This window comes from Lichenostomus cassidix, chromosome 4, assembly GCF_008360975.1.
Source record: "Lichenostomus cassidix isolate B80296 chromosome 4, HeHo_3.0, whole genome shotgun sequence".
Lineage (NCBI taxonomy): Eukaryota > Metazoa > Chordata > Aves > Passeriformes > Meliphagidae > Lichenostomus > Lichenostomus cassidix.
In genome coordinates, this window is record NC_139484.1 from 18,986,787 (window position 1) to 19,013,989 (window position 27,203).

Here is a 27,203-nt window from a genome sequence, read left to right on the forward strand (position 1 = left end):
GACAGCCCGGCGCCCCGCAGCCCCCGCACGGCCGAGGGAGGGACAGGGGGAGGGACGGGCGAGCACCGCCGCCCCTCTCCGCCCCGCCGCATCCCCGTGCCGGGCAGCAGCGCTTCGTGCCCAGCCCACGCCGCGGGGAGCAGCGCTCCGTCCGTCCGTCCGTCCGTCCGTCCGTCCGTGCCGCCAGCTCGCCCTGCCTCCGGGGCCAGCCGGGCACGCAGGTGAGGCAGCCCGCGGCACCGGGCAGCGGCTCCGGGCGGGGGCTGGGGCGGCCGGGGAGCCTGCAGGAGCTGCGGCCTCCCGGGGCTGCGCTGGGCTGGGCTGGGGAGCCGACACCCTGCGGGCCTGCGGCGGACCCCGTTTGGCTGGCGCTGGATCCCGCGAGCATCCCCTGAGCATCCCCTCTCTATCCCCTGAGCATCCCGCGGCCGGCGCGGACACCTTGCTCTCTCCCCGGTGGGTTTTGGGTCTGCCCGGTGGGTTTTGGGTCTGCCCGGTCGCTGGCCGCGTCTGCCCAGCGAGCTCGGACGAGCGTGTGAGGTGCCCTGTAGTAAACAACACAGTGCAGTGAATGCTGTTTTGCCTTTTGTCTCCTGAGCTGTGGGTAAAGCTGGTCAGACCTCGGAGAAGCAAGGCTTTAAGTTTTCTGCTAGAATTGACTGTTGTAATGTCGAATTACCAAAATGACCTGTCAGTGTGTTATTGATTCCTGACACATACATGAGTTTCCTACACAAGTGGCCAGTAAAGGGCACCATGTGGAAACAGGGATTGGTCAGATCCCACTGCTTGTTCCATTATCCTCTGGCAATTAATTGTGTATATACAATAGAAAGATAGAAACTCTTAACATTGTCACTCTAGTGCAGTTGACAGATTATGAATTTCAATCATCACACTGTAAACGTGCTCTGTTTCTGGATACAATCCAAACCGTAGGTTTTTCTGTGCCCTGGGGCAGTCACTCTGCCATATATAATTTTGAAGTGTGTGGGATATCCTTTATTTGAAATGCAGTGACTACCACTGCATTTAGTAGCAGAGACTGCTACAGTGTTGTGTGTGATTCTGTGTTTCCCATAACTTCCTCTCTATATTGTAACTTTTAGCTGATGCTGATTGTTGTTTGGGTTGTTTTTAAATATGGTTGTATGCTGAGTTAAGATCTTTGGTTAAGTCATATGCCGTGACACACAGGTCCCTCTTCAGAGTTACTTGGTTCAGTACCCTGATGTGTAATTTGTTTAAGTTGTTTAAATTGTTCTGTGCAGTACAGATTTGCCTTCATTTCTGATGTACTACCCTGTTAATAGGCTGAAGCATCAGCTGTCAAAATGCATCTGTGGAACAGGCATGAATGAAAAATATTATTCAAAGTTGCAATAAGCGAGACAGAGCTGAGAAGAAAGACTATTTTGAAGAAAACTAGATTTGGAATGTGAGGTATCTTGTCAGCTATTTCAAGTCTGACCCACTGAAGGCTGTAAACCAGAACAGAACTGTGCATCTGTTAAAAGTATGGTTATACTAACAAGTAAAAGCAAATTGTTGGAGCTTCCCAGTTTATTTCTTGTCATGTGATCAATGTACCTTGTTAGGACCGTGCTCTTACCCAGTTCCAATAAAACAGCAGAAGAGATTATCCTAATTCACATCACTTGGGGTTCAGCCTGAAAAAGGTGCCCTTCATCTGTGGGACAGACCAACAGCTACTTTGGGCCTGCCTGACCACAATAGCAGCATAATTCCTTGCTTCTCTAAAAATGATCCAATGAAATATGCCAAAGATAGTGCCCAAGGAAGAAGGTGGGTCACTGCAGATCTCCTGAAGGCTGCTGGTTGTCTTATAAGTGCTTGTTTGAAGCATAGGTATTCTGACAGGAGCCCAGGACCTTTTTTTCCTGGTCACTTTTGAGTAGCCAATGGAGGGGGGTAATTCCCCTTAAAAAGATAATTGCTCCTTGACAGCAGTAGCAGCTGTTACACTAACAAATATGAGCCAGTTTTAAATGAGTAAGTGAGCTGCAGAAATGATCCCAGCTGTCTGTGTGTTAACACATGTACTTATTAATCAGATGTTCTTTATGCCAGGCAGGTATGGACCCACTGATTAAATTAGTCTGTGTACACAAAAATTATTCCTCAGTGGAGAAATGGTCCAATTTTTAATTTTACTTCTAATGATTTTATTGTTTCAGCTGTCAAGTGCAAGATTTTCTCCTTCCTTGTTCTTTGTTTCATCTTTGTTAGGCTGATAGGAGCTTACACATCTCTTCTACTCACACAAATTAAGGAGTAGCCATGAGATCTTTTGCTTTGTTTCTACCACCCCTCCCTACCTCTTCTCTTTGCCCTTTACTCTGCTGACTTGCAGGACTGAAGAGGATGAAAGCAATCAGCTGTGTTTACTACAGTTGCATATGGCAAATTCAGCTGCCAGTTAATTACTATATTCACTGCTCACCATTCAGCGATTTTATTTTCTCTTCTTCTTGGGAAATGAAATAAAACTGCAAATGTATTTTCTCACGTAGGTCTCTGGACAAAATGGGGAATGGATTAGTGAAACCCAAGCATCTGAGGCAGCCAAACAGACATGTAGCAAACCTCGCTATTGGCTGTGCTGCCAGCCACAAGTTTTTGATGGACCCATGCCTAGGCATCAATGTGATCAATGGGCAAGCTGATGTGCTCTGCAGCAAGGTACTTGAACTGGAAAAAGAGCTGAAGATAAAAGACCAGCAGTTGCAAGAGAGTCAAAGCCATGTTGCTGAGCTTCAGGAACAGCTGGCTATGCAGACTAAGGTCATAGCAGAACTCACCAAGGAGCTTCAGAGCAAGTGTATACAGTTGAACAAGCTGCAGGATGTTGTTAGCACTCAAGGAGAGTACTCTCTTCAGCCTTCTCCATTTCAAGTTTCTGCTGATAGGAGGAGAGGAGCCAAGGAAGGTGTATCTGCAGAGCCAACAACACAACTGTGTGATTTGAGCAGGAAAACTATGTTTTCCCTTGAAAAAGCAACAGTCCGAAAGGATTCCAGGTGAGCTCATTTCAGAGGGCTTCTGTGTTTGTGTTACAAGATTATTGCTCTTATCACAATTAAATCCTCTCCTCATGATAAATCAGGATTCAAATATTCATCTTTTTCATTTAAGCTTTGCAACTGTGATAGATGCTGGTTGAGTTTGTGTGTAACTTTAACCAAGAATCATCTGTGTCCCACAGACTTCAGATGAAGAGTGGTGGGAAGCCTCTGTGTTTTAGAGAATACTACCATTTTAGGATTTATCTTTGCTGCCAGCTTCCTCTTGCCCTCCAGCTCCTGACTGTCATGAGTAGGAACTGAATTTTACTTGTTCCTCTTTGAATCCAGTTAGACTTTCCAGACTCTGAAAGACCCAGAAATATCTGTGGTCATGCCTGACCTTGCAGACACAAGCATCAGACTGGAATCTTTAAGCATGACTTAGACTCTCTTTTACCTTGCAGAGTAGACATAACCTAAGAGTCGTTTAACATGGTGATAGCCAGACTGTACCTGGACTTCAGCCAGTGACATAAGTGCCTCAGATTTGGGGGGAGCTTTATTATTCATGGCATATCTGAGTCTGTACCATAGTAGACCTGAGAGTTATGCGACTTGTTTTCTCATCCATCATGTCCAGCACTGCACCTTCGAGGCTGCCTCATGAATCAGAAGGGCTGACTGAGTCACCATAAAGAGCTGAGAACTTCTGCTAGCAGTGTTTTTCCAGAGAAAGGGAGCTGCATTAATATTTTATCACCGGTACCTGGGTAGCTTAAATCATTGTTTTAGGAGTGTTCTGTTTGTAACCTGTCTTCTTCTTGGCACGATCCTTGCACTGCAGTCCACCACACTGTTTTCTAGGGTGCTTCCAGAGACAGGATTGTGAAAGCAGTGAGGAGTAAAGCCAGGAGAAGAGCCAGTGGATTAGCAAAGTGCAGCAGCCGGAACCAAAAGAAGTATTGCAGCTTAAGCAATCTAAACATAATGTACGCAATTTTTTGATGTCGTAGTGGTTGTAGTATTATTTGATCTTCCAAATACTTTGGAAGTATTATATATGCCAAAAAAGCATCACAAAGCTGTACTACTGTGCTTTGCTATGTGTCTAAGTTAGATAAGCCTGTGATACACATGCACTTGTGTAAGACACCATCACCTTGCTGTTGGGACAGCCAAATGCTGGAAGGTGAAAACATTTGATTTCCTTACCTGGACTGTAAATACTGTAGTGGGTCAAATTCAGGCAGTTCAGATGTGTGAGAACAAAGTGCAACCTTCGCTGTCTACAGAATTCTGTCCACTGCAATTAGCAAATACTGATCCTTTAGCCTGACAGCGTTTATAGGAGTGTTTGGAGTTGCTGATATCAGTAACTTTATGGAGAAAGGACTTCATGCAGCCCCAGTTCTGTGTGAGGTAACTTCACAGTGTTGCTACACAGCTGTGAAAGGAGCTATCTCAGAAGGAGAGGAAACTCCATGCTATGTTCTTGTATTTGCATTCAGTCCAGACTGTCATCAGCTCCTTTTAGAAACATTTGTAAAACAAATGGCACAATTTTATGCTATTCATATAGCAGGACTTTGATTGCCATAAATTTGTTTGGAGTATCTCAGCATGAATTATTTTAATGAAATTTTAGAAGCATAGTCTCCTATTCTATAGTTCTGGAAGCTTTTGTGCTCATTTTATGTATAGAGTTACATGCAATCACTATTTTATTGCAGTATTGTATGCATGATGCAGGCCAGGGTAAATCAAATTAGCAAGGTTGGTTTTAGCTGAAAACTGAGTTAGAGCTTATATTCCAATAACCCTGTTGCTTTCAGCAGAAGCTAAGTTATGATCTCTATTTCTAAACACAGTCCTCACCATAGCTACTTGGTTTAATTTTCCTGCCTCATCTCATTGCCTTTACTTATTTTCAGTCATTACACAGCTAGTAACAATGTAAGTGTATTTACGTGCCCTAGGTTTGTTCATTCCTGGATTGTCCTCAGGAGATTTTTCCCACATAACCCAGTTTTGCTGACAGCCTTGCATTGTTTTATGAATACAAACAGGGGGAGGCCTTAACTGCCTCAGAAATCTGTCAGGGTTTTGACTTTGTCAACATTAGGACCATGGGGATTTCAAGGCAGAATTTATCTTTCACTTCAGCAGTAAAAGAAAACTAACCAGCAGGTCCATAAAAGCCCCATCAGTGCAGAAGCTCTTTAATTGCATTTATTTCTGCCATGGAGCTGAGGCACTGCTTTATAGGATGCCCTTGAGCCAGAACATTCTCAAGTCCATCAGAACCCATAGATTGCCCATAGGGGTGTATGACCTCCTTTGTCTCAGCTGGTTAGCCATTATCCATGGATTCAACCATTGTTTATTTTCCCACGTTTTCTCCTTTTTAAAATCCAACCACCGGGCTCTTCCACCAACAGCTCAAATACTGTTCTTGTCTTTACAAGTCACCCATTTATCTGCATTTACTACAACAGGAAATGGTGCAGAGACTGTCTCAGGGAGCAGTGAGAACAAGATTGTTCAACCAGATTGTTCTGCCAGGTGACTACAGCACAGACAATTCCCTCACTAACCAGGCTACCATCCCACAGGGTCTGGACAGGGCAGGCAAGGCAGAGCAGTGTGTTAGAAACAGCAGGAAGCATCTTGAGACGAATGAATGCTTGGTGAAATCCATGCTGGGGATTTTAAACCTTGTGGTTTATTTGTTTGAAACCAGTGAGAAGAAGCTGATCACAGATGCCCTGAATAAAAACCAGTTCTTGAAGAGACTGGAGCCTCACCAGACACGAGACATGGTGGAATGCATGTATGAGAGGACATTCCAGCAAGGGAGCTACGTCATCAGACAGGGAGAGCCAGGCAACCACATTTTTGTGCTCAAAGGTGAATATTGCTTACTTGTAAAGCATCCAGGTGCAAGAAACAGGAAAGGTGTTTAGAAGGTTTTGCAGGAAATGACAGTGATGATGTTTGTGCTCCTAAATAATTTGTCTCTGCGGAGGGCAATGCAAGTTTTCCCTGTGATTTTATGAAACAGAGAGTAGTAAAAACCACCTTGAAAACGTGAGTCTTGATTTAATGTTTTTTCATTATCTTTTTTTATTTCTGAAACCCCAGAGGCCAGCAATTACTTTTTGCTGTAAGTGTAGCCAACCGTTTCTTCTCCAGATAAAGAGCAGTTATCATTTAAAATACTGAGAACTTCTTAAGGATTAAGCCACTCCTGAAATAAACTTACTTTTGAACATTCATAAGACACCAGTTTTCTGTGTATGGGAAATTGAAAGATGAGGTCTGGATTTATTGTTCTCAAAGCTGAGAGGTTGTTTTTTTAAAAAAATACCTGCTTGTTTTTTTTCTGGAGAAGGAAAAAAAAAAAAAAAAAGAAAAACCTAGTAGCAAAGCAAACAAAAAGCTTTAGGATAAAATACTTGCCTAAAATAATGCCTGGTGGGATAAACCTTTGCAACAAGTCTGTAGTCATAAATTGCAGATCACCTGTAATGGATCCCAAGTTTAACACCCAGCATCTGCTCCTATCAGCAATAAGCTCTTTCATCATCTCTTCATTTAAAAAAAAAAAAAAAAAATCTGTATTTGTGAGTAATTTGCATATTTCATCAATTTTGGATCACTAAGAGGCCCAGAGACTCTCATACATTAGAGCTCATACTGTAAGGAGTATGTTCTGTTGAGGCAGGAATGTTTAAGCAGAACCAAACTGGTATATGTTGGAAAGCTTATTTTCTGGTTTCACATGGATGGATTAGTTGGGAAAAAATGATGGTAACTGTGTTAGGAAAGCATAAATGTTACAGGAAAAAAGAGGAAGCTGGATTTGTGATGGGGTAGTCATATTCTTGCAAGACAAAATGATAACACTTTGAAAACAGATGAAATATGAGAAAGGCAATGTACACCCGGAGCTTTTTCTGGTACATTAGACCTTTCTTGAGGGGATGATGTGTGCCTTGGAGAGAAGAGGGCAGAACTTTCATAACTTCTTCAAGGGAAGGTTTTAAGGGGCCATAACCTGTGAAGAAATTCAGACTTTCTTTGACTTTTGCTAGCAAGGCACAAGAACAACTTACCAAAGGAAGATTTAATGTGGTTTTGACTTTTCTGCCCTCTCCTTTGCCTTCTGCACATACATACTCATATGTGTATGAACAGACAAACCACAAGTAATTTCTCCTGTGATCATTACTCTCAGAATTTTTTTGTTTGCACCATGCTAGAGTGTCTGAACCACTAGTGAGTGGCTCATTGTAGAAACAGTTTATTCCATCAGGATTTAGAATGGCCCTCCCTTCCGGAGCAGATCTATAGATTTGCAGCACATTTTAAAAAATAAATCTTTACTGGTTTGTATGTGTGTTTCAAAGCAGTGTTTGTATCATTGTTCTCATTCCCGTGTCCCAGGGAGCAGCAAAGTCAGGGATGTATTGATTTGTTTTCCATTCACTCTGTGCAGCTGAGCACAGGTTTAATACCTGTTATCCTGATGATTTTTGACAGAGGGCAGTCTGGAAGTCTTTCAGCAGAATAAACTACTTTCCTCAATACCTGTGTGGACAGCATTTGGTGAACTGGCCATTTTATACAACTGCACACGGACAGCTTCTGTGAAAGGTACCTGAGGCTAAGTACAACTACATTGCTCAAAATGAAAACTCTGGATTTTTTGTGAGATCCCTGTTGTATCCCTGTTATCCCAGGTTTCCTTTGTATTTCTCATTTAATAGCTGTTTGCATGTCTTAGTTATCTGCAGTAAGCTCACATATTCCTTCCCTGAGTTCTTTCTGCTTGGGAACTCAAATAATACTATGCCATGAATATAATTCCATCTCTGGCATAACCCTTGATAAAGAATTAGGCACCTCCAAAGTTAGGTTAGCCTGATCTGTAGCTTTCTAACTGCTAGGGGAGGACTGTGTTTTAATTTTGGATGTTTTAGTAGAGGTGATGGTCTTTGGCTCTTTTGTTTTCGTGTCAAATGCAACCTTGAAGACAAAATTACAAACAATTTGAAAGCATATTAGAACCATAATGTTTTTAGTATAGCAGGTAAAGTCTAATTCAAGAGGAGATGAAATCTGCAGGAATTAGTTGCTTTTGTACTTTTAGTTCTGGATCATCATAACTCATGTTGCTGAGTCTTGCCTAGATCCATTTGCATCTGGCAGTTTTGGGACTGACCAGGATGGAGTTGTTAAGTGTTGCTGTGATACAAATATCCCTCTTCCTGCATAAGACTGTATTTCATCCATTAAATATCCCTGATTACCTTTCCAATATGCCACAACTGCTCTGTGACAAACAAGTGACTAAATATTATTAAGTTCATGATTTTTCTACTCTCCACCATTCCATAAATATTACTTGTGTTTGAAGAGTAATTTCTGTTCTTGTCTAAATCTGCAGGAACTTTGTGCCACCAGTAAGTATGGAGAGTTCATGTTGACTTAAAAAGGAGCAAATGGAATAAAACAAGAAGTTGTTTGCTGTAAAAGCTTTTGGTCTTTCTTCCTGCACCCAGTTTATGCACTTAATCATTGCTGGCTGTGCAGATGGAAGTTATTACATGTAATCTGTTTTTGTTGCTGCCTGATAAACAGAACAGCATCAGTAATGTGATTATTTTTCTTACTAACATGCTGTTCTAATTGAATATGTTCCCTATTTTTGTTTTTTGCCTGCTGTATAGTATTAGCATTATAAAGTAGTGTTGCTGCATAATCAGATGTCAAGCTGCTTTAGACCTTTGTTAACTTTAATTGGTTTTGAAGTAGGAAAAGAATTGTCCAATTATGGACAAGAAAAGGTATTTGAATACTTGAAATCACTGCAGAAATCCACCCCTCACCAACAGCTTTCCTGTGATCCTTGTTGTGGCAGAAGAGCAGTACAATGCCATAACAGAGCATGAGTAGTAAACACACATCCAAAAATTTTTTTAATTTATTTTGATAGATGGCAGAGCATATGTGTATATTGTGTACAAATACAAATGACTGTGCATCATTTTAAACCAGACATTTTTCTTCCCCGTAAAAATGATTCTATGATGATGATAAATGGAGGAAATCAATTGCACTAAAATTTTCTGTAAATTTTAGCTTGCAGAAAACAGTATTTTATTTCTTAGGGCAGCAGGAAAACTGCTGAATATGGTGTAGCATCTTTTAAAAGAAGATATTAACAGAATCACCTTTTGCTTAAAAAAATAAGAAATGCAATGTGTTCTGTTGTGTCAATGATTGCACATAGAGGCTGCTTAGTGGTTTGCATTTTTCATGCTGAATCTTGTGCCTGCTTACTGCATTGCTATTTTGATTATCTTTTGAAAGGGAATAATTAATGTTTTGATTACCCTTTATGGCCTTATAAAATAGACATGTCGGAGGAAAGGCCTGTGAAATACAGGATTAGATGAAATTAAATGTATTTCTTGAGCTCTGTTATTTCTATCTTAATGCATATCTCACAAACCTTTGCGTGTAATCTGAATTAGAGTTAAATCCAAGCCACAGGATTCAATATCATAGGTTTTGGAAAATCAGCCAAGTTTTCATTTCTTTCAAATCAACTCCTTTGGAGATTGCAGCTTTTGAGTACAATGACTGCCTGTGATTAGAGTAGATATTCCCAGGTGTTCAGCCCTGTCATTTTCAAGGTTGCTCAGCCTGTGGAACTGCATGGAAAGTGCTCCATGGAGGACCCATTTGGAAATATATTCCTTACTTTAGTGAGCATCGTTTAAGTGGGAGTTGAATCATTTTAGAAGTCTGATTACAATAGGTGCTGGATATTTTAAAACCTGACCTTAGCCCTTGTGAAAGAGCTAACCTGCCTTGTACCATGACCTGATGCTGTAATATCATCCATCAAATAATTTGGAAACTTTGCTGACTTTGTTCTTGTTTTTTGTTTCCTCAAAGCAACCACTAATGTTAAAACATGGGCATTGGACAGAGAAGTGTTTCAAAATATCATGAGAGTGACAGCACAAGCCAGACAAGAGCAATACAGAAACTTCCTTAGAAGGTAAATATTATTACTTTGTATTTCTAATATACTTTTGCTACTTACTAAGGTGCACAGCAGTATTGTCCCTGTCTTGTAAACAGAGAGAAAAAGGTGCTCTTCATGCAAATGTGGCCTCAAAAGCCTGAATATTTGTCTTTTTTGTTTGTTTGTTTTAAGATTCATAAGGGAGTTTCTCCATTTTAATTGGTTTTCTCCTGCATCACTCTAGAAAACTTCAATAAGTACTTGAATGTCTTTAAGTAATAGAATAAATGTATAGGAAAGTTACTGGTCCAGAAGTTGAAACAGTATAATGTATAATTAGAGTTCAGTAAATCCTCCAACTAATAGTTTGCTGCTGAACTAGATTAAGGAATATTCCTTATCCTTTGTAGACTTGAATACGAGACCTGCATGTCTCTCAATTTATGAACTAATTTCATTGTAAATTACTAGGAAATCTGCAGAGCAGAATAATTCTCTCCTGCAAGGAACACTGAGAGTGGTGCCATGCTTCTCCTTAGGAAGACAGTGAAGTTAGAGGTTCCAAACCATAATTAGCTGATGTTATATTTTATCTTTTTAATAAAGAATGAACATTCTTCAATGTTTTCAAATCAAGATGTCAAGCCTGGTCATGTATAGAAAATCTTGTGTATTTTCACATCCCTCTCCACCTTTGATTTCTGCACACAACTTTTTGTGGAGCCTAAATAGATAGAAAATTATATAATTTCCTGACTTTTACCAGTCCAAGTGACCAGGGTGGGAGGCTTTTTTCATTCTTATTAGGAAGTTCACGGAGTTTTTACTGCAATTGGATTCTCTTTCAATAGTTGTCCAGAGAGTACTGAAATTGTTACCTTTGTCCAATTTTGCAGTCTCTGCAGTGCACTTGAAAATATATTCTTGAATTGCTGTAATGTCTTGGGTTTGCAGTTGCTGGATTCCTTTGAAATCAATCCACATGCCTACTGAAGTCCTTCCCCTCCTGAAATACAAAGTTGATTTATAAACTGACCAATGTTTGCCATATTTCTACGTTGTACAAGTTTTACTTATCTGAAGAGCAAGATGAGAATGCTTGAACATTCCAAATTAAGATTTAGTTGTATACTGTGTTCACCACCAGTTTAATTATAATATGTGACAGTAAAAATTGTATAGATGAAAAGAGATCATAAACAAGGTGTTAATTTTAACTACTTTGGGTTGTGGGGCTTTTGTTTGTTTGTTTTGCATTTCTGTTTCCTGGAAGTGTGTCCCTGCTGAAAAACTTACCTGAAGATAAATTAACCAAGATCATAGACTGCTTGGAAGTGGTAAGACATTAAGTTTTTCTAAATAGTATTCAGTAAACTTTCACAATAACAAAGAATAAATCAGTAAAAATAAAAAACAACCAAGCTTTTTTTTAGGAGAGGGGTTTGGAGTGATCAGAGTTGAATTTGAGGTTGGCAGAAAATAACAACATTTAGTAGCATGGAAGTAAGTTATATTCTTGGCATCAAAGGAGTAAAACAGGTAGATAAGAGGATTTATAATCTATCCTTTATTAAGATTAAGTACAAAGATGCTCTCCTCAAAAGGTCTGTGACTCTTTTGGTAATCAAATTTACCTGTTTGTGATGTGGATATGTAATACTTTCATATTTCTTGGACCACATGCACTGCAAAATGTGAGGGAAGAAGGCATTAGGACCTCAGCATGTGAATCTAGCCAAATAGCTGTGTGTCTAGGGCTGCATTTGCCAGCAGCCTTTGAAGGTAAAGGCTTGATATATAATCATTGCTGGGATTTTTTTTCCAAGGGCAGTGGTACATATTTATTCTTTTTGCAAAAAAAGGAAGTTAAACATCAATGGAATATCCATGTGTGTTATGAGCTCTGCATAGTAACCTTTCAATGATTTATTGAACAATATTTCCTCTCACTTGCCCCCCAACAGGAGTACTATGACAAGGGAGATTACGTTATTCGGGAAGGAGAAGAAGGAAATACCTTCTTTATAATAGCAAAAGGAAAGGTAAGGTACAATAAACCTAACTTATAAAGTAACATGTACAAATACTCGTATCTCAAAAGCTACCTTGAGGGGGGTGGTGTTCAGTAAAAATGGTGTAGAATGTTTTTGCACATGCTATTAAGTTTACAATATTGTGATTAAAGCCTGGAGCAGCGTTTCAGAGGTTCAGGGAGCCTAATTTTCCATTCACAATGAATCCATGTTGCACTGTTCCAATTATAATGTAATTAAATTGTGTCCTGAAGCCTCTTGACACTGTAGCAGAGATGTAAAGTCGATTTTTTTGTAAATGAGATTTGACCCTCCATCTTCTCCTAGATGGTGCAATATCTGATGGGCAAAACAGAGACTTGTGAAAAGTCTAAGAAGTAATGGAGTCCCAGGCTTAATAGAGAATGGCCTTTGATGTGTCTCAGAACCCTTTCATTTGTTAGTCCCAGAGGAATAAGGCAGCAGCCTTTATCCCTCAGCTGATACCTTTGAGGCTGACATAGGACTCTAAAGAATTAAATCAGGAGGATTTTCCTCAAAAAACTTCCAGCAGGGTTTCCAAAACATCTCTGTGTCTGTAGATATTCTAGTTTGGGTTTTGCTAACATGGGCATCAGCAGAATATGCTACTGTGGAAGCAGAGTTTCATGAGGGGAAATGTTAGTTAATGCTTCTGGAGTGCTGTCTATTTAGCTGAGAAGACAAAAAAAAGTGATATCTCCCTGCTGTGGGAACTGAAGTATTTTTCAGCTTTCATTAAAATGTGACTTATTCTGCCCTGTTTCAAAACAAGAAAAATTTTGAGGGATTAGCAATAATGAATATATTCCTTCTTCTCAGCAAAAATCAGAGAGGTGTCAGGGAATGTTTGGGTTTAATTTTTGAGAGGAGGGGGTAACTACATATATTTGTAACTCTTCCTGCAGCATTACTGAGTTTAAGGCATTTCTGAAATACACAGAAAAGAAAGGAAATCATGCAATATTTCAAAACTTTACCATAGTAAATTTTTGTTCCTGTACTTTCCAGGTGATAGTTACCCAGAGTACTGCAGACCACTCGCAGCCTCAGGTGATTAAAAATCTACACAAAGGAGATTACTTTGGAGAAAAGGCTCTCATTAGGTTAGTTCACACTGTCTGATTCATGATGTGTAGCATTTCTACTGTTCCATCACTGTGTGTTGAATTCTACAACTCATGGCTGTTTTGGATAGAACCTTTCTTTTGATGGTACAATTGGTAGATTGAAGGTAGTGACCAAATTTGTGTAAATGTTTTGAGGGGTTGCAGAGAGAACTTGAAAGTATACACTGGCATCTACCTTTGGTTTCCCTTGTAGAAGTCAAATTCTGGCCCTCTGCATTGTGCCTTGTTGTTGATACATCACTAAAAACTGTGATGAGAACTTGTGCCAGATGATTTCAGAATGGATAAGCTCCATCCTGACTGGAGTGAGCTCTTGTTCCTATCGCCCATGGCAGTAAGATATAGAGAGAAGGAGTCACAGAGTACATATTTGCATGGATGATTGAGTAGGGAATCGTTTGGGTTTGGGAACCTTTTATAGCCAAGGATCATTTCAGAAATAAGTAGTAAATCCTGATTTAGTGCTAATTACATCTCACCCTAATTTCTTGGAAGGTTGCTAAAGGATGTCATGGTCCAAACCTTATTGAAACTGGAAACAATGCTGTGCTAGATCACAACAATGACTAGTAAAATTCTGTAATTTTGTATTTGGTTCAGCAGCACTAATCCAGGTGCAGGCTGCAGAGGCCTTTGAGGATTTTCACCTAGAGCAGCTGTGCCCCTCCATGAGTGCAGTGTGAGGTACTTTGAGGATTTTAATATGCTTCTGAATTCTCCTCATGCCTTTCAATTCTCAGTGACGACGTCAGATCAGCAAACGTTATTGCAGATGAGTACAACGTGGAGTGCCTCGTTATAGACAGAGAGTGAGTACACTACACTTTAATAAATGGTCTGCATCCTCCTTCAGTAGGTTGATGTCTGACTTTCAGTGGCTTAATGTGACTTCACTGCATGCAAAACCAGAATGTTTCCTTAAATGAATCCTGAGCAAGTGGTAATGCTTTAGGAATACTAATGAAGAGAGGCTGACAGCAGGTGCCGGAGCACAGAAGCTTAAGAGTAGTTTGGAGTTACTGTTTTCTTTCCCTCCTTGGAGTGATGAGGTTTATCCTGGTCTCCTGGTCAGAGATTCCTGAGTTCTGCTCTTGTCAGCCAAGACCAGTGCAAAGAGGGCATTCAGTAACTCTGCCTGCTCTGTCCTCTGTCACCTGAGTCCCCACTCCATTTAGTAATGGGCCCACATTATCCTTTGATTTCCTTTTGTTACTGATGTAAGGAAAAGGCATTTGAAAATGCCTTTCTTCTTGTCCTTGACATCCCTGGCCAGATTAATTCCAGATGGTCTTTGGCCTTCCCTGTCTCATTTATATTTACTCTGACAACCTCTCTATATTATCCCAAGTAGCCTGACCCATCTTCCATCCCCTGTGTGTTTCCTGCTTAAGCTTGGATAATTACAGGAGTTCTTTATTTCTCCACATGGGTTTCTTGCCCCCTTTGCCAGATTTCTTGTTCATTTCTTGAACCTGGAGAAAGTGATCCTTGAATATCAGCCAACTCCAACATCCCTTGGGATGGAAGGACTTGTGGCCTGGACTCAAGCTTAGCTGGTTCCTGGGGTAGGGCTGGTGGAGCCACACTTAATAACCATAGTGCATACACCCAGAAAGCTCCAAATTAATTAAAAATTAATGACCTAAGAAGGTCAGGCACTCTGTCCCCTGCCCTCCGACAAAAGTGTGACAATTCAGCCAGTTGCTGCCTCCTCAAAACTCTTAAAATACTGTCAAATCAATGGTGTAAAGCTTAATCTGGGTCATGAGTTAAATGTTCAGCAGTTTTTGATGTTACATTTGTGTTTTTAGGACTTTTAATCAGACAGTTGGAACTTATGAGGAGCTGCAAACTTACCTGGAAGGTTACGTGGCTAATCTGGCCCAGGCCGATGAAAAGCGACATGCAAAGTAAGTCAGATCATTTTTTGTTACATCTATATTTGGTAAACATAAAAAGGAGTGATAAATTTGTAAGTGAAATCATGGATGGTAGTTAAAAGAGATGGACCCCTAGGAATGACAGCAGTCACTATAATAAAACAATCTGGATATGCTTATGGAGTCCAAGAAACTTTTTCTGATACAAAAATTACATAGAAATCTCACTGTATTGACTTCCAAACAAGAATTCACTCTATTCCTGGAAAACTGAGCACAGAAAAAAGGTAATGTTGTGCTCAAATAGATTTTGTGCTTTGATGGTAAGTTCTTTGACTGGTAAAAACCCCTACAGGCCAAATTTAACTCCGATTGAGTTAAGGAAACTGTATCACTGTGCAAAACACTGTCATTTTAAAAAGAAAGAAGCAAACATAAAAGAAACAGTTTATTTTTAATGTTTCAGTGTAGCACTGACCGTACTGATGTGTGCTTTTAGCTGTGGGCACACTTTTGGTTTATGTGCCTCTGATTTCCATCAGAGCGCTACTGGAAGATTGGCAGAGTACGTTTTTCCTCTGTTTAGAAATACAGCTGCATTCTTATTTCTGATCATTCTACTGGAACTGGTACACAGTCCTTCAAGCATTGCTTCTCCAACCTGGAGTGCCCAAACTTTTGCAGCTGACCACATAAATAGAGATCTCACCAGGGATTAGCTCTTGCCAAAAATACTGTTGATTCTACTCAGTGAACTTCAGTAGCATTTTTCTTCTAATTTACTTCCATAGGATATCCAGAAAGAAAGTGCTTCTGCAGAAAATAAAATTAAGATTCTGTTAGGAAATAGGCTTTTCTTTCCTCCTTCTCCTTTCCTCCTTTTCCGTTTCCTTTCCTTTATATAAGATCATTAAAAGTAATGGGAAAGCACTAACCTATGTTAATTTTCTTAATGCAGAGGAAGATCCTTCTGTGGACAGTTGACCAAAGAGGTGTCTTTGGAGATGATAGAGCTGAAGGAGAAAGTAGACCAGTTCCCTTCTTCCCCATTCCAGAATTTAGAAGTTGTCACAACTCTGGGTGTTGGTGGGTTCGGAAGGGTTGAGCTTGTAAGAGATTGTTTTAAAATTATTCATGTAGTTCTCTGTCTTGGATGATTGATTTAGCCACTGAATAATGTGAAGAATTTTGGTATTCTATGAGCTTGTGCCCTTCAGGCAGAAATAATTCTACATAAACTATGCATAGTTAAAAAAACATTTCAGGATTTGGGTGTTTAAAAAGCAAATCCATTCTCGTGTGCCTTCATCTCCTGCTGTTATAAGTGCCTTCCTGGACACTAGACACAGTCACCAGTTTGTGCATGTGGAGTTTACAGATGTGCCTGCCTGCATTATGTTCTCTGAATTGCAGGCTTTTTTCCAGGAATCTGCCTGGACCTGGAGCAATCTGAATGGCACCACATAGTCTGTGCTGTTAGAACTGCTCCTGTATGCCCCACAGCAACTACAGCCAGCATGAGCTATCTCTGAGCTCTGCTCACTGGGAAATTTCCAGCAATTTGCAATGGCTCTTTTGAGTCATATTCAATAGTGTGAGCAGCTGTGCTTCTGGGATACCAAGAGCCTCATTAGCCCAAAGCCTTAAATTCCAATCGCCTCTGGCTGAGTCGCAAGTATCTGAGAAAAACCTGAATGCTTTTTGTGCAGGCTGCTGAAGGTAATGGTAAATTAAAGGAGAATTTTTGCTTTTAGTGAAGTCAATAATCCTTTCCAGTAGTTAGACCATCTACTGTTTCATTCTGATTCATGCTTCACAAAAAAAACCAAAAATCCACATTGGAATACTACAGTAGCACCTGAATACTAAGCTAAAAATTGAATTCTCATCCAGCTGTAGAACACAGATAACTGCTTCCTTCATTTCTGAGAGGCCATGTTTTAACTTCCATCTTTTCACAGCATAACGGATGACATTTCAGTGTAATGCGAAATCATTTGCAAACATTCTTCCTAAACTGCCTCTCCTTTTTGTTCTTTTGTATTATGTTGGTGATCAGAAATCTTAAATTGAAATTGGGACCCACTGTGATATAAACTTATTGTAATATGTTTATTACAATAAGTTTACAAAAAGCTGCTGCTATTTTGTATATGTAAAATTGACAGAGGGAACATGTCACTTTATGAGTGGGGACTGGTAAACTGAAAGATCTGATGCTTGGCTTAAAATCATACATAACAGTTCTGCAGAAAATCCTCCCTTGTTATAGCCATCAATTTCAGTCCTGTGCTGTGTTGAAAAAGATGGATATCAGTGTATCTACTGAGAGCTGAATTTGGTAAAACATCCTTTCTTTGCCTCATGGGTTTTCATCATTTTTATTCACAGGTTAAAGTGAAAAATGAGAACGTGGCTTTTGCTATGAAATGTATAAAGAAGAAACACGTAGTGGACACGAAACAACAAGAGCATATCTATTCTGAGAAGAAAATCCTCGAGCAGATATGTTCTCCATTCATTGTCAAGTAAGTTGAGCACAAGGTTTCCTTGAATGCTGGCTCCCAGTTGGGCAGCACTGTTAGGAATGAGGTTGGGCACACATGACTTCCAGAGGAAAGACACTGCAAGTCTCACTTTTTATTTTGCTTTTCCTAAATTGCTGCTGTTTGTCTCCGCAGACTGTATCGCACATTCAAGGATAACAAGTATGTGTACATGCTCCTGGAGGCTTGCCTTGGAGGGGAATTGTGGAGCTTACTGAGGGACAGGTAAGAGCAAACACAGCACAGCCTTGCCCTCCAAAGTCACCAGTCAACCCCATGTGGCTACTGAGTAGGTTCTCCATTCAAGGGCTGTTTAATGAAAAGCTTTTAGGTCAGTTTGGTTAATATCCTGGGTGTTACATATTATCTGGTTAATAACTGAGGTATTTTTAGAACTTCATTGTGATTATTTTTGTTCCAGAGGCAGCTTTGATGAATTCACCACCAAGTTTTGTGTTGGGTGTGTGACAGAGGCCTTTGACTATCTACATCAAATAGGAATTATCTACAGAGACCTGAAGCCAGAAAACTTAATTTTGGATGCTGAAGGATATATAAAATTGGTAAGATGTAATTCATTGTAATGTTTTGTATCCTGTTTCTTTGCAGGGGAGATATAAATAGATAGCATGTAATCATAGAGCCAGGATCCTGGAGTTTAATAATGCTTGTGCTTCAGCAATAAAGAGGGCAAGCTTCTTGTTGTACAATGGGTAACAAAGATATTGCAAAGGCATTGCAAGCCACAGACAAGCTGGGGAATTGCAACCTCTGAGAGCTCTTGCCACAGCATAAACAGCAAAAGAAAAATATTCTCCCAGCAGCTGGTTTTAATGGAAAGACAGAAAACACATTTCCCAGGTGCAGAATTACCTCCCTATCTAGCCTCAAGCAGTTCATTGATTCAATTTACAATCATAGGTTCCCTCTCTTTGTAGAGCGGGAACACAGTAAAGAGCTCCTGCAATGCTTGGCTGTGACTATGAGAAGTGCAACAAAAATGCCCTTCAGAGTACTGGAAATATCCATTCTGAAGATAATGAGCAACCTACTGTTTTCCAGGGACAGTAAATCTCATGTCCTCAAGGAAATCGTGGGTTGTTCTCCCCAAAAGGAAAATAATTCAGAAATTACTTGTGATGATAAAGGGATCTGGTTTATAACATTCAGTAATCCAGTGGAACTACCTCTCTCTCCTTCACAACTACACTGTAGTGGTTTTTAGATATAAACTAGCAGCTTTGACATCTTTGCAGGAGGTGAGGAAACAATTAAGACTTTAAGGCTTCCCAGTGTAAAACACCTCTGCATTATGCAGCATGTGTTGGTTTTGATCAGGTTGATTTTGGATTTGCAAAGAAGATTGGATCAGGGCAGAAAACCTGGACGTTTTGTGGAACCCCTGAGTATGTTGCCCCTGAAGTCATTCTGAGTAAAGGCCATGACTTCAGTGTGGATTTTTGGTCCCTGGGGATTCTTGTGTATGAACTCCTCACTGGCAGGTAAGTGCCTCTTACTCAAAGTTCTTACTTTGTTTTTTAGAAAGTTTTCTAAAGTTATTTTCAGACAGTCTTGCAAAATGGTACTGCTTTTTGCCTCGAACACATGTTTTACCTTCCATTGTTTCAGAAATGCCACTGACAAAGTGGGTTACATATTCTCAGTTCTGGCTTATCCGTCCAAGGAAAGGGCCAGGCTTGAGCTATAATGGGCTGGTGTAGGGCTCCTGTAACTGCTGCTTACGTTTCCTGTGAGGAACAAGTGACAACAGACTGCTCTCTTCCCCATTAGGGGGTGATGGGGTGCAGTAGGGTGGGTGAACTGTAAGTAGGACTCACGCTTTTCCTCCCTGCACACTTCCATGACAACTCTTTGGGAATGCTGAGTGGCAACACAATGTGGAAGCTTCTCTGAGTCAGGCTGGAGGCAGAGCTAGCTTAGAGGAACACATAATGTCATGCATTTTCCCTGGCACCTGCGTGAGGCTTTTCAACTTCGAGCCTTTCTAATATCTTAAACAGGCTGAAAGGGTGAAGGTTGTAAAAGTAAGAAGGTGGGCTTTTTTTTCTAGATTCTCAACTATTTGCTTTGATAAGTACTGGCCACATCTGCTCTTGCCAGGTATTCCATTTATCAGTGTTGCTTTCTTTTTCTAGCCCACCATTCTCTGGGGCTGATCAAATGATGACATATAATTTGATTCTCAAAGGCATTGAAAAGCTGGATTTTCCTAAGATAATAACAAGGCGACCTGAGGATTTGATCCGCAGACTCTGCAGGTAGGAGGGGCGGTTTGGGGAAAAGCCTGAGTGTAGATACATCGAGCTCTTTTAGGACTCAGACTCGAGCATTGAATTCCTGACAACTCCATTTGGAATTGTTATTCATGGCATAGTCCTTGCTGATATTATATTCAGTATGCATTGCATACTCCTGAATATGTATCACACCTCTGAGTCTGCAGAGCAGCAGAGGCTCTGGGCTTTCTCTGTAGCTGGGAATTTTTTCTGAAACGCATCTTTGGGAAAACTTATTAAGCGTGGGCTGAGGAACGAGCTAAGGAATTTGATTTTCATATCAAGCACATTGTTTAAAAAAAAAGAAAAATGAGCTTCCAGAACGACTTAGGCATATAGATCCTACAGAAAAAATAGAGCACTTAGAGACTGACTTAAGTCCCTTTGAAAATGTGCAGAAGGTGGCATTTCAAAAAGGCCAGCCTAACTTTGTGGCCTGTACAGCCTCTGGCTGGTGACACTGCTGGCTTTAGATTCCCATCTCCTGTGGGATCTTATCCATTGGCACCAGGAACAGTATTCAACATGCTTGTGTTCCACAACTGAAAGGATCTTTGTAGCTGTACATTTTGATCTGCCTCCTTTGGTAACTCACGAGCAGACCTGCTGGCAAGGAAAAAAAATGGATGTGCAGCTAAAATTCAGCCAGCTGATTTCCCTCTGCTGCTTCTCACAGCTGAGTGACATTGTTTTGGCTTTCTAGAAGGTTTCTCCTCAAAAGAAAGGAGCAGTGAGCAACACCTCATTATGTCTCCTCATGAGACCACAGGTTTTATGTAAGCTCCATCCCTGTGCAACAGTTAAATGCAAGCAGTTCAGACCTATAAATGCTCTTTATAAATGTTCTTTTTAAAATAGGAATATTTTATAAATTCTTATTCTTTTTCTCTTTTTTTTTTTTAAGGCAAAATCCTACAGAAAGATTAGGCAATTTGAGGAATGGAATTAACGACATCAAGAAGCACAGGTAAGCAAAAGAGACTTCCAAGAAGAAAAATTGGGGTTTAATTTGAAATATCTTAGTATGTTAGAACACAGTCTGGTAAATTCATCTCTGCTATTGAGTATATTTGCAACTATAGCAAGCAACAATATGAACATAAATCCTCAGCATGATTATCTAGAAATATCTTCTTTTTTACTGGGTTTGCTGCAGGTTGTTGATGTAGGAGTTTAATTCAGTTCTCAGAGAAATCAATGCCAGTTGAGCATCTGCCTCTCAGACCTCCTGACCCTTCAACAGTTGCTTTTTAATAATGAGCAGTTAAGAGCTCCAGAGCAACAATTTAAGGTTTTTATCCTCTTTCTTCTAACGAAGAAAGTTTTTCTTGAAATGAAGTTTTCTAATGCAAGTCTTACTTCTAATGAAGGAAGTCCTCTGTAGATTAACCATTTTCTGCTTTCTCTTTTTACCTGAGTTGTTTCTAAGCCCTACAGTTTGTGCTCAGGGAAAGAAGTTCTTTGATTTTTCTGCTTGTCTCCCTCTTCTCACGCTGTAAAAAGGGAGGAATTCCAAGGAGACACACAAATCTCTCCACAGCTGTACTTCTGCATTTATTAATCTGCCTTTCCTCTGTACAGAAGGGTCAAAGTGCCTGGTGGTCCTGAAGCTGCCTCTGCCTTGTATGGCAATGAGAGTGCTCAAGATTCTTCCTTCTATCTGTGTTGGTACAGGAGTTGGCATGAAAAAACTTCTTATAGCCCTTGTTCATGTGATTTTCCGCTCTTTGTGGTATAATGTCAGGAAACAACCTGTCTTTCTCTTTTGGTCTCCCTCTGTCTGTCTTTCATCTCTTTTTAATCAGGTGGTTGAGTGGTTTTAACTGGGATAGTCTGAAAGTGAGGAAATTAACGTCGCCTTTAAAAAGAGAGGTATTGGCTTTGGCTTTCAGTATCATAATGTTTTACTAACATAGCTTGGCTACAAAGAACTGATGGAGATAGCAAAACTTCCCAAAGATGCATTTGAATAATTACAGTTCAATATTTTTAGTGAAAATTGAATGAAAGAGAGAGACAGCAAGCAAGACATAACTTACATTCAGTTAAATAATGGAAATATTATTCTGGCTGTGCACTTTGCATTACATTTTCACCATTACTCGAACAAATGGTGTTTGGTCAGAAACTAATACTGAAAAAATATATCTCCCTTGGTAATGGGCACATTATTAAGATGCACTGCTCATATTACTGTGAAGAGTACAAATTTCGGTGTTCTCTTACTATTGAGTTACAACACATCCTTGAGTTCGCTCCCGGTTTTAAATGCCCTATTTGTCTTTGACATAAAATGAAAATAAAAAATTAAGGGTAAAGCATTTGAAACTCATCTTGATCTCAAATTGAAACAAAAAGTAATTCTGAGGTCTGCTTTGAGTAGCTACCCTATGAGTGTAGATTTGTTCTTAAATTGCATCAAAATTGTAAAGTGTGCCTCAGTTTTCTTACTGAATTTACAGGATTTTGGGTGAAATCTAGGATTTGATAGTATTTGGGAAGTGGTTTTGTATAAGAAGGCTAATGCCTTTATTCTGTTGTACAGTGTAATTACTGGAGGGTAATTTTTTAAAGAATGAGGAATTGCATCCACTGAAAGAAGTTACCTGTGTCATACTAGCCTTTCATTTCCACACTGGGAGGAACAAAAATGACGCATATTCTATAGGGAACATTTTCAGAAGTTACTTTCTGAGGCAATCTTTTGTTTGTGTTTTTAATGTCCTAGTTGTCTGGACCGACTGATTACAGCTACTTTGACAGCTATCCCCCTGAAGTGGGAAGCCCTCCAGATGAACTTTCAGGCTGGGACAAGGATTTCTGATAACTTTTCCTTCTGGCACATTTATAGACTCATGGCATCACTTCTAAGCCTGCTGTCTTGTCTCTTGCTTAAAATCAAGTTCCACAAATTACACAGCACTCCTTGAAGAACAGAAGACAGTGCAGCAACCAGAAATTGTTTGGATAATGCACCAAAATCTATGTCCATCCCTTTTACAACAAGGACATGCATTCAATCAGCAGATGTCACCTGAATTTTTTTTTTATACAGTGTCTATATCAACATTTTCAGATACTATTGATCGGATCTATGGTTTTCTCCTAAAAATATCACTAACTAAAATTTTGATATTAACAAGGTTACCATACATCTTTTTTTGGGATGGGTATCAGAAGCCAACAATTGTGACATTTGTCAATAGTTAACACTATAGCCACTTATTTTTCATCTTCTCTGCTGTGTTTCGCTTTCCCCCCAAAATATCCTGTATTGCATTGGTCCAGAAATGTGTAGAAAAGAGACTTTTACTGAAAGTCTGATTTAGCTGCAGCTAAAAGGGTATCAGTGTAGAAACTGCCTCTCTGTCACTCTAGTTTTGCACCAGGTTGGACATGTGAGACAGGTCAAATGAAAATCCTCTAGGAAACAAGGTATATCCATAATAGAAGTTGCTTAGAGAATCAGACTCTGGTGTGCATTTCCCTTGCTGCTTCAAAGAGCTATGTGCCTTTCTTAAAATGTTTTGCTTTTGTGTAGTGTGAAGATAAAATAGAGGGACAAAAAGCTTTTACCTTGCAGGGAAAAAATGTAGATGGATGTTGTGCATTCATGGCTTATACAGAATTCTGCTGCTCTGTGTTATGAACCACAACTGCTGTTGAAATAGGGATGTTCCTGTGTTTCATGCTGGGCTTATGGGATGGATGCATCTGCAACCACTGCTTGGATTTATTTTAGCTCCTGCTGAGACCACATCCAATCTAAATTTCCACACTGAAGCTGCTGCAGCATTATTGCATTTCACATCCTGGGTGGAAAACCTCTCGGGCAACTTTTACTATGTGCTCAGGGTTTAGTTACTCATGACTGCTGGATCATCTCTTTAGTTGCTGGTCATGACTTTTCCCACTGGGAAGGGGAAAATGAAGAAGGGAATGCCACAGGGGCAGTTCCATTGTTTGTTACATGGTTATAATTATTTTTCACTGCTGGGTGACTATTGCTTTGACAACAAATCAATTTAAATATTTTATATAACCTTCAGCCTGAATAAGACAATAGAATATTTTCCATTGAATTTAATGAAGGTTGGATTGAGCCCTTGAAAGAAGACACTATTTGGTTTTGTTTCTCTGCCTGTTTGCAAATTATTAAGGAAACTTGCAGCCAGCAAAGCCTGTGCAAAGTGGTGGTAACACAATCAGAGAGGGTGGAGCAGAGGCTGTAAGCTGGGAGTGTAGATGCTTGCAACTTAACTTTGTTTAGCAATACCAAAGACCAAATTTTATTTTCAGGTTTTAGATAAAGCACTAGATGTTAAGTATTTGTGTTTCTCCGTGCGTCTTTTACTCATAAATATTTTTATTACAGTCAAAATAATATTGTGCCAAGTTTTATAAAAAGCTTTTGAATGTATTTTTCCATTGTATTTATATGTAGTTTCCTTATATAGATATAATAATAAGGGGGGAGATATATATGTTTTTTAAGTGAAGAAATATCTGTATGATGTTTAGTGCAGTTAGCATTAAGTCTGAGCAGCTGTAGGATATATCTCCTTACTAAAGTTTAACTTAGCTTGTTTACTTGTGTGCAAATAAAGTAAGCTTACAATATAATGGGAAGGACAATAATTTTTTACAAGCACATTCCAGACAGCAGTCCAGATTCATAGCCCAGATTTATTCTTCTCATCTACGTGATTCAGAAGAGACTGGGGCAGAAAAGACTACCCTGGAGAGAGAGTCACAGATGTCATTTCTTGCAGCATGTCCCCCACTCAGATTTTGTTTTCCCTTGTGGATGTTGAGAAAATGAATGTATGAGAAGCTGCAATAAATGAGGTAACAGATTATTTTGTACTTACGTAGTGTTCCCATGTACATTTAATTCTTTCTAGTTCTGGCATGTGTGCAGTTGACTGAGCTGAAGTTTTCCAGAAACAAGCAGAAGCTGATACAGTAGAGATTAAATATTACTTGATATCACACACACCATCTGTCTTTGACAAACAGATGTACTTCAGACATGTACCAGTGGAGTTATGCTGATGTAAAACAAGGGGATGAGTAAGTGAGTCAGGCTCAAGTAGTGCCACAGTGTCACAAAATTTTTTTTTTTTATATTCTATTTTATACTGATAAAGAATTGCCTTTGACTGGTCTTAACAGATCATTTTGAGTTATGAACATAGAACCACTTGAATCTGCTCATGTAGAGGAAGACACAAATTGAACTGACTGCATTATTTAATACAGGGAATTCGCATGACATTTGTAAACAGTGGTGTATCCTTAACAGTATCTCCCACATCTTTTATAGCAATAGGCGGAGGTATTCTTTAACAAACAGCCCATAGTATTTGCAACTCTAAATTTCAACTCACCTTGAATAGAGAAGGAAGTAGAGCAGAAATTTCTACTTGAATAGGCACTTGAGAAACCTTGAAATAAATGCAACAGGAACAAGAGTTTCTCTAAATTCTGTAGTTCCTGGTGAGCACAGCCTGAAAGGTTTTGAAATTTATATTTGTAAAACAATAAGGTGCACAGTGATAATGACACTGCACCAACAGAAAGGTCCCAGCTCTTCTATTACGGCTGACAGCGAAGTTTCTGGACACCTGCTTTCCTGAGACCTCAAAACAGCTTCATATTTCTAATGCAAGTAGCTAATAAAACCTTTGCACATTACTTGCTCTCCTTTGCTAAGTTGCACATAGCAGTACTGAACACCCGAGCAGTAGCTGGTGTCATGTAACCTACCCTACCCAAAAAACAAGCCAAAGATAGCATTCAGGATGTTATCCAGCTGCAGCTCAAGAAGCAGAATATTACCTAGGGAAGTTCCTCCAAGAAGTCTAAGCAGCAGAGCAGAGTTGTTCTTCTTTCAGTAAGAAGTTTATGCACAGCTCAGCGTGTTCAGCAAGTTACCAAGAACAGTTCAAGAGTGAAGAAAAAGAGGCTAGGGACAAAAACTGTATTCCTGTAGCCAAGTGCATTTGAGAACTAATCAAAGACTGAAAAAGAAAAATGCTTAATACATTTATTGGTAACTGCTGGCATGTACTGTAGAATAGGCCACAATTCATGGTAAGTACTGGCCAAGCATTGCAAAAAGCACAGGTTAAACAGAAAGCTGAAGCAGCATGCACAACCTCCCTGTGCTTATTAAAACTATTCCGAACGTGTAAACCCATCTCCCACTTGTCCGATCAATTTGTTTTCAGTTCTCTTTAAATGCTACAAGGACCAAAATTAAGGATTTAGAAAAGGACTGGAGACAGCAGCTATTTGCAAGTGGTAGCTAGGAGGCAACTCCAGGTGACAGGTCCCTCCCTGCTCAGGGGTTAATTCCATTCAACTATGAGCAAAGTTGACAAGCAGAGAACTCAGTTTTCATCTATTACTGCAAAGGAAGCAGCAAATGCACATAAAACAGGTCATACTTCAGACTCACCTTTTTTTTCTGAAGGGGCCATAAAAGCAAATGAGTTACCTGATGTGACCCAGGTGGTGACAGCACTCCCCATGTCTTCACTTGTTCACAGAACAAGCTAGTAACAAGTTATTATATATAGCTCTATACTTGCTAATAGCAAAACACCAGTTAATCACAAAGGCTGGCCAGTAACCTTCCCTTGCAACTTGAGGTTTAATTACCTCTCTCAATATTTTCCCATTTTGGACCTTACCCTTCACAGCACCAGCAAACACTACCACAACAGGGTGCTGCTCAGCCCAAGAGGTACAACCAGGCCCTCAGACCATATGCTGACATTACCTAGGTCTTTGGCTGCTTAGCATTTTTTCTTGGTTGGACACCTTTCAAATCAGGCTCTAACTCAGAAGGGCAATCCAGAAATTATTTACTTTAGTCAACCTGACTAGAAGCAAAGCTCAAACCTTTAGCAGGGTAAAACCCCTTCTTAATCTGTGCCTGAGATGAGGCAGATTGTGCTCAGATCTGCATCTTTCAGGTAACACACAAGTACTGTCACTTCTACAGCTCTACTCTGGACTGACCAGGAACCAGTGCTGTGATGAGCAAACCTTTGACATGCACACAGATTATGTGCAGCTTTCATTCAGATATACGGGATTTTAAATGTTACCCTGCTGTCAACCAGCCTGTAAAACTGGCTTTTAGCACTTTTGCTGCAGAGAAAGAACTGCAGTTTAAACACAGGCCTGCCCTCTAGAAAAACAAAAAGTTACAGATGAGTTCACT

The 27,203-nt window shown here is 39.9% G+C and overlaps 1 protein-coding gene and 1 long non-coding RNA gene across 4 annotated transcripts; one reads left to right on the forward strand and one right to left on the reverse strand.

Annotated features, from left to right (window-relative positions):
• Positions 1 to 24,592, forward strand: PRKG2 (protein kinase cGMP-dependent 2). Of its 3 annotated transcripts, none has more exons than XM_085058085.1 (19): positions 1 to 221; positions 2,535 to 3,041; positions 5,767 to 5,933; positions 7,569 to 7,682; positions 9,993 to 10,098; positions 11,339 to 11,402; positions 12,030 to 12,107; positions 13,128 to 13,222; positions 13,987 to 14,055; positions 15,058 to 15,156; positions 16,085 to 16,235; positions 17,518 to 17,654; positions 17,808 to 17,897; positions 18,094 to 18,235; positions 19,011 to 19,174; positions 19,829 to 19,951; positions 20,874 to 20,936; positions 21,775 to 21,841; positions 22,698 to 24,592. In XM_085058085.1, exons 2-19 carry the CDS (start codon positions 2,548 to 2,550, stop codon positions 22,791 to 22,793), a joined length of 2,319 nt encoding a protein of 772 aa, XP_084914211.1. In that variant the 5' UTR covers positions 1 to 221; positions 2,535 to 2,547; the 3' UTR covers positions 22,794 to 24,592. The 3 variants fall into 3 exon arrangements, 2 of the variants coding, with proteins under 2 accessions (XP_084914211.1, XP_084914209.1); XR_014851613.1 differs by lacking the exon at positions 21,775 to 21,841 and adding an exon at positions 21,126 to 21,260 and having other exon boundaries at positions 2 to 221; positions 22,698 to 22,829; XM_085058083.1 differs by lacking the exon at positions 21,775 to 21,841 and having other exon boundaries at positions 3 to 221.
• LOC146437966 (uncharacterized) lies at positions 15,562 to 16,196 on the reverse strand. Its single transcript, XR_014851614.1, has 2 exons — positions 16,062 to 16,196; positions 15,562 to 15,939 (listed from the first exon to the last, which is right to left on the reverse strand). It is a non-coding gene; the product is annotated as an uncharacterized LOC146437966 (long non-coding RNA).
• Positions 24,593 to 27,203: the final 2,611 nt, after the last annotated feature.